The sequence below is a fragment of the Adiantum capillus-veneris genome, chromosome 19 (genome assembly GCF_014529385.1).
Source record: "Adiantum capillus-veneris isolate H3 chromosome 19, ASM1452938v2, whole genome shotgun sequence".
Classification (NCBI taxonomy): Eukaryota; Viridiplantae; Streptophyta; class Polypodiopsida; order Polypodiales; family Pteridaceae; genus Adiantum; species Adiantum capillus-veneris.
In genome coordinates this window covers 48,052,725-48,060,132 of record NC_140949.1, presented here as the reverse complement: position 1 = coordinate 48,060,132, position 7,408 = coordinate 48,052,725, and the positions used below count along the sequence as shown (strand labels likewise).

Genomic DNA, 7,408 nt, shown 5'->3' with positions numbered 1-7,408 from the left:
TTGTGCCTCCACCGCCTTGGTTCACATGATGCAACAACAAAAAAGATATATGAAATTATCAAAATTTGTGCAACAAATCAACACAAACATAGTGGCAATTTTTTTGGCTCTACGTCCATGGAGCATGGTTCGATATGCACACCTGCAACTCATTCTGACAAGCTAGGTGGAAAGGATGTTCTTCTAAAGGAGGAGGGAGGGAGGGAGGTAGGGAGGGAGGGACGGGGGGGACCTCGCCCAAGTTTGTGGTAGGCCCGGAAGACGCCTCCACTTTTAACTCCTATCCGTGACGGCCACATCACACCAACACCCCTTTCAAACTTTCTGTCACCATCCCGTCTGAACCCAACCTAAGGAACTTTTCACATCTTACTACAATCTTGAAGCTACTATGCAGTTCAATCATTAATACCCACCACCTCATTGGCTTTAATGCTTTAATTATTTGTGCCAATTTTGGCCAACTATGGCCTCCGCACTAAGTGGCTTTGATAATCATGGAGCTATCGCGAAATTCCATCATCATTAATACCCACCTCCACCTCATTAACCGTAATATTCTTACCAATCTTGGCCAAACTTCAAACGATGGGGTCAACAATGGGAAAGTTATTGCCCCAATCTCAAATAGGCAAAGGTGTGGAGCCTCCTAGCACTAACATTTGAGTTTCGAACCCATGACCTACACTGTGAGAAACAAATGCCTTAACCACAGCCGCATGGGGTTTGATCCCATTACCATTTCACTTGCATATGAAGTAAACCAAAATAAGCAAAAGTAAACTCAAGCCTATCGACCTAGTGCCGATGCAAGTAGTATGGTACCACTTTTCATACAAATATGGTATCACTTTTCATACAAGTATTAAAACAATTTTACATACGGGAACAGCTGACCATAAGAGTAAGATTTCAATTATGGTACTACTAAGCACAGTTCAGTGTTTACTTTTGAAGATACAAGCAAGATACCCAAAAACAAAAGAAAAAGAAGTGAGTAAATTCTCGGAAGGGGAAACTTTACAAGGAAATAATCCCGATCCTAAAAAGAGATCACAAGACCATTCTGAGTAATTTCCAAAAAAATGGTTGCCACCATGAGCAAGGGAACCCACTATCAAAATGAATAGCTCTCGCCTTCGATGGAAAGAAATTCATCAAGGTATGCTTTATGAGGCTTATTGAAAGCCTATGTAGCAATGCACAATCTTCTCAATAAGTCTACATATGCATGAAAGTACATATGTGGATATAAAGTTTTGCATGAGGCTGTTAGAATGTTGATTACAAATTCCTTCTTCAAGGCATTCCCCAGTGGTGTGGCCAGTAAGACCAACTAGCCTGGCGGTCTCTTGAGATAAGCAAAACCCTTGAATTTGAGTAATCAAAAGAAGGGTTGACAAGATCTTGTGTGCCAATCACATCTTTGACTTCCTCCACATCACAAAGGCCCTCTGTAGCCCCCTTCCACCCCTGAAATATGTACAGCCCATTACCATTAACTGCCATCACCATTCTCGAAGACCCCCAAACCTGTGTCAATGCAAGATGTGTGTAATGGGAGCTTGAAGCAGGAAATGCATATGCACAAACAGGTGCCCCTTTCCGAAGTGACCACTGCTGCACACCACACTCATGTGACTCCTTGTTCAGGCCTGCAACAAAAATCATGTCCCCACGAGCATATACTGATTGCATGTCTTGGCCTGGAACCGGAAAGCTTATTCCAACACCATTCGGAACACGAAAATCGAGAATATTAATGTCATCTTGTGTACAGCAAATCCCATCATAAGCCTCTGTGTCAGAGGAACTCAATCTGCAAATTAAAAGTTAAAAGGCCATCAGAAGGATGCACATTAAACAAAAGAAGGATCACATTTAATTTCGCACCTTTGTCTCACCCCCCCACTACATTCGGCATCTGCATTGTGCACATAGAAGGCAGAGATATGCTTCCCTGGAAGTTGGACATACTGCAGACATTGCATATCCATTGTGTTCACATCCCATACGCTAATTGCTTGATGCTCAGCCAATGCTAGCTTTCCCTTGTCTCTCCACTGTATAGGGCTTGTATAGTCTAGACTCGATACTGGTTGATCTGATTCCCAACTCATTATGGCATCTCCATCTCTGATATCATACAAGACTAAAGCTTTGAGAGAGCTGGCTGCTGAGGCCATCAAAGGTCCACAAGGTCTATACCACCACTGTGGGGATCCGCAGCACTGAGCCAGATAGGTGGTTGGAGGATGATGAAGTAGAGTGTCAGGCACCCTGGTATTTGTAGCAGAAAAAGTTAATGAGGCCCTTTCACTTCGCGACATTCTGCTATCAGATGAAAGCAAACCCATTGTAGATCTAGCAGAGGGCTGCAAACTGAAGTTTAGGGATCTCTGTATGGGGCTGCCTGGGGATGAACCCATGGGAGGGGTACTCTGTTTCTCGGTATGACACGCAGCAAGTCTCTTACTGTAGAAATCCCAAGAACAGAACCCACAATCTAAAGCATTTCCTGCAGTCGTGGCCACCATGTATTTGTTGGCTCGACCATCTGATCCAGCTGCTCTGATGAGCCAACAATCATTCCATAAGATCGAGGACACCTCGTTAGGTGCTGCGTAGACAGCTTTCTCCTGCAAGCAACAAGCTCTGCTTGTCTCATTTCACAAAAATTACAAATAGACTTGCAGAAAGGGCCAACTTGCAGCTACTTTCATTGCACTTACCTCCATGTTGGCTACATCGTAGTATGAACAACATCCATCATCATGTGTGAGTAAAATGGCTTCACCTTCAGACACATACCATCCTGCTGTAGCTACTTTGTCTCCAATTGGGTGAAGTTGATTAGGGACAAATTCATCATCATCGAAGTAAACTCCATCATCAGGTGCAATGTTTTCTGTGTTTTCAGGAAAGCTATCAGAGAGCGGACTTTCATTGCATTCAAGCACATCCTTAATATCTTCAGCACACATGGTTGGCCCTTGTGTGCAAGCACCTTGCTCGATACTGTATTGCCCATGTTGAGAAGCTGTATTTTCTGTGGGCAACTATGGTTGGATTAGAAAGGGATAAACATGCTAAGAGAAGAAGAGTACCATTAAAAAGGTTGGTACTCACCTTGAACATGTTGTATCGAATCGGCTCTAGGACATACATCACTTGATTTGGAGTGCACACAATTGCCTCCATTCAGAGCCACCTTTTCATCCAGAGTATCGGTCTTCCTTGTGCAAGGCATCTTCTCTCCAATCATGACACAAGATGTCCTGTTGTCATGAAGACCAGCATTTGGGTTCATTGACTGACTATCAACAGCCCTTTCCAATAGCACCTCATCTGATGTCTTATTTTCCACCTCTTTTTCTTGAAAAGAAAGACAATTTCTCACCAAGATTCGATGAGGGTAAAACTCTACATATTGTGGGTCATAGACTAAACCAGAAACTTTAGGGGGTGCAGAAACAGAACCTCGGAGGAAAGTGTGCTTCAGATAAAATTCATGCTCTGATACAACAGGCACTTGCGAAGAGTGTAAATACTTGTCTGTATTGAAAGATTGCAAAGTGGGTCTATATTCTCCAACGTTATCGGTGGTGGGCTGGACTTGAAGTCTATCCTCCATGTTGACATCTTTTTCCATATTAGATGCACTCTTACTGCTTTCTTTGCAAGACATAAACCTTTCTATGCTGGTTATTTTACCTTGAATGTCAATCAGGAGGTCAGCAGAATTTGTATACCCATCATTAGCAAGCATTTCTCGTGTCTTCTTAATCTCTGATGCCATCTGGCTAACTTTGCCTTCTAAAAGAGCCAATCTTTTATGCAGAGAGGTGGAGAGGTTGCTTGTAGCACTGTGTTCCTTTTCATGTACAGGCTCACTCACTTCGGTCTCATTTGCTACATTTTGCTCATTCCTACGTTTGAGTGCAACCCTTGAAATGGCAGTCGCAGCATCGCTTGTGTACTTCATAGTGTTACCAACTGGCAGGTTATATGAACCTGTAGAAAGCCTCCCATGTTGAACTGCAGGCTGTCTGTTTTGACCTGGCTTTGTGCTGCTCACTCCACCTTGAAAATCATCCCCTAGATTCCCCTTTCTGGAGTTTTGGACAGATGAAGGTATTGTTGTGCTAGACAACCTTGAAGTTTCTGTTGTGGCTTCTCTCTGACAATTCTTCAAGTTTCGAAGTGGCTCCCTGCTTCGAGCTTTCTCCGATGAAGAGGGACAAACTTTTGGATTTTCGCTACAGGCAGGCAACATGGTAGGGGCTTTTGCAAGCTTCTTACCGTCTTCTTTCATGCTGGAACTCAATCTCCCACGTGTTAGCAAGGCAAGAGTTGAGCTTTTGGAAGGCTCATTGCAGACTCTCTCTGAGGGACACTTGCTGGATGTAGATGTGCCTGGAGAAGCCTTGCTGGAACGTGGTCTAGATTCTGCACGCAACTTTGTACTCAGACGCCTGGAAGAACCATGGCTTCCATTTGACACATCTCCTGCTGTAGGAGGAACACAGCGAGATGAGGCAATCAAGCTTCTAAAATTCTCGACAGAAGAAACCCTAGTTCTGGTGGCGGAGGAAGCCCTTGCTTTTTCTGTTACTGATGATTTAATAGTCAGTGCTGCCAAGCCCTTGGACTGCTCTGTCGCATTTGGTCTTACTTGACTCAAAGGCACGGTACAAGCTTGTTCTACTGCCTGATTTCGTGGTTGATGTGATGAAGATGCCACATTTGAGCTTCTAACTCCTTCTACAAAGATAACATTAACCTGGTCTGCAGGATACGTGTTGGTATGAGTTGCAAGCCGCCTTTGTTAAGGGAGCCCTATTTCGACCCACATTTGAAAGCTAACCATAAAATGCAGAAATTGGCATACCTTGCTCGGATGTAAAGATTCTTGCTTGCTCGGCTTTGGCTTGGTCTGCTGCAGGAAACCTAGATAGAGGGGCTTCTGCTTTGAGCTGCTTGGACTTGGAAGAAGAACTGAGCTGGGTAGTTGAGGCTCGGCGCTCTCGAACGAGCTTCAGAGGCACGAGGGGGTCGGGAGAGTCAATGGCGAGGGAAGAACGCGGCGCCACTATTTTGCTTCCTGCCCCTCCTCTTCCTTTCTTGCGTTGGGGTGACATACTGCAATGGAGAGGAAGGAGATAGGCTAAGCCGCAGGAGCAAAAATGGATGTGGCTATCGAGAGAGAGAGAGAGAGAGAGAGAGAGAGAGCTTGGCAATCCAAAACTTTCAAACTTTCAGTCCTGCCCGCCAAAATTTGAAATCTCTGTGGATTTCTGGTCCTTGTGGGTATTGGAATATGGTCCAGACTCCAGAGTTATAATGAACAGCAGATAGACTACATAGCCTAGAGTTGCATGAAGCCCTGCTGAACTTTAAAGTGATTTCAACTAGCCTAGTCAAAAGTTAGGCTACACCTCAAGCCTCAAGGGTTCACAGAGTAGGATAGAAGTACCAATCTAGAGCTTACGAAACATGGACACGTGTATCTCTCTCATCATAGTAAGATTTTTAGCTATGGTGAGCTGGTTGGACTTACATTTCACCACGTTAAAGACATTCTATTGATTTAGGAGACTCGGAAGGGGCAAAGGACATAAATTGTTTCCACGAAGGCTTGAACTGTCCGCATGTCCAAATTTGACCTCGTGCTTCTTGGGGATATTGTAGGCAGAAATTGGCTCCACATTGGAATAGTTCAGCTTACTAGTGGAACCTGCCCACTTATTAGCTTCTCCACCCAAAGCACACGTCGCCCAGCCTATCTTCTACTTCATCAATTTTTCCTGAGTTCTAAATCATCTTGAATGTCACCTCAAACACCATCAATAACCTATCAACAATTCTACTCACATGAACTTCAATCGTGCATGGCAAGGAAAATGAATTAGGGATTCGCAAGACTCGAAAAAAATGATTTTATGGAGCCTGCTCTGGATCCCTTTCATTCCTTTTAGAGAAGACGAAACCATATTTGAGAAGGAAATTTCTATTTAAAATTGAATTTTTCAACTAAAAATCTTGAAATTTTAGCCAGCCTCCCTCAAATCTTCCGTGCAAAAATTAGAAGGGACCATATTTTGATTTGAACAAGTTTGGGATAAAGCGAACCTACTTTTTCACAAGCCTTGCTAGAGAGTGCATGGAATGGTGAACAAAACAGCCACCCTTTTCCGAACTCACCAAAAATCTAGCACACACACACACACACACACACCCCCACAAGAAGAAAGGAGTTCGCCATCTTGTTTGCCAGAAACAAGGGCATGAGATTTGATTATTCTCCCACAAGGCAAGAAGCAAATGATCTTAGTTGTCACCGTCCACTTTTAGGTTTTCCATGTCTTACGCAATCTAAATTCTATATGTCAAAGTGCAGGGGCCTTACTATGCGTCGTGTGCGAGCCACTGAGGGTGCAAACACACAACCTGGATGCAGGCAAGCTCAGCAGATGCAATCATTATGTCACTCACCTATGTGTAGCCGTTTGAATGAAACTCGTGCGCGTAGAGAGAAAGAAGCATGCAATTGTTGCTCGGCCGCCTCGACGTTGTTGTACAACCACGCTGCTCTATCGCTGTGCCCTCTCTCTCACGCTCACGCACACTCACTTGATCACACGTAGCAAGAAGATAACATAGGAGAAAAGGAGAGCAAGAGCAATGTCTTACATTTGAGAATGAGGAAAGTATTCGATTTATAAGCCTTTTATGTTGGTCGCCCCATTCACATATGGGTGGCCACGCACGACCAGTCAACACTAATAAGTATGTGGTTTGTCTCTCATCCACGATCACCCAATCCTTGACCCTGCACCTACGAGATCGACAAAGCCTAGCCCATGAATCCATATAAACAATAATAAGAATGTCATCCTAAGTTAGCATAAAGTTAACATGCCCCCCCTTCTTGATGTAAATTTCGTCCTCAAAATTTATGAATGTGGCAAATGGGAAGCAAGAACTCGATCCATCTACTCTCGCATGGATCTTGTAGTATTTAAACATATTGATGAGAGTAGGGGCCCATGGACATGCTCACAATCAAAAAGTTAATAAGTCATGGTATTGCAAAAGATGAGTGCATCCTCTTGTAGTATTTAACTTCTTACCTTCACTCAAACACTGCAAAATCAACAAGAAAATAGCACAATAACTACATTCTCATAGAAATAAGATAATTAAAAGTTTATGCAGTGAGCAAGTATAAAGAGTAATTGGTAATAAAACATTAAACAAACATATTTGAGCATTATACTTTAAAACACAAGATAATTAAACTCACCATCACATATAGAAGTCAATGAATCAAGGACTCTAGCTTTGCTAGTTTTACTGTCAATAGGGCAGTAAAGATCAGTTGTTAATTCCATAGTCAATCCTCCTA

General features: G+C 43.3%; 1 protein-coding gene across 1 annotated transcript; it reads right to left on the bottom strand.

Moving 5' to 3' along the window:
* Positions 1 to 944: 944 nt before the first annotated feature.
* Positions 945 to 5,351, bottom strand: LOC147433965 (KIN14B-interacting protein At4g14310-like). The gene is made up of 5 exons (XM_086490582.1): positions 4,892 to 5,351; positions 3,130 to 4,788; positions 2,733 to 3,049; positions 1,894 to 2,639; positions 945 to 1,819 (listed from the first exon to the last, which is right to left on the bottom strand). Exons 1-5 carry the CDS (start codon positions 5,139 to 5,141, stop codon positions 1,300 to 1,302), a joined length of 3,492 nt encoding a protein of 1,163 aa, XP_086346708.1. The 5' UTR covers positions 5,142 to 5,351; the 3' UTR covers positions 945 to 1,299.
* Positions 5,352 to 7,408: the final 2,057 nt, after the last annotated feature.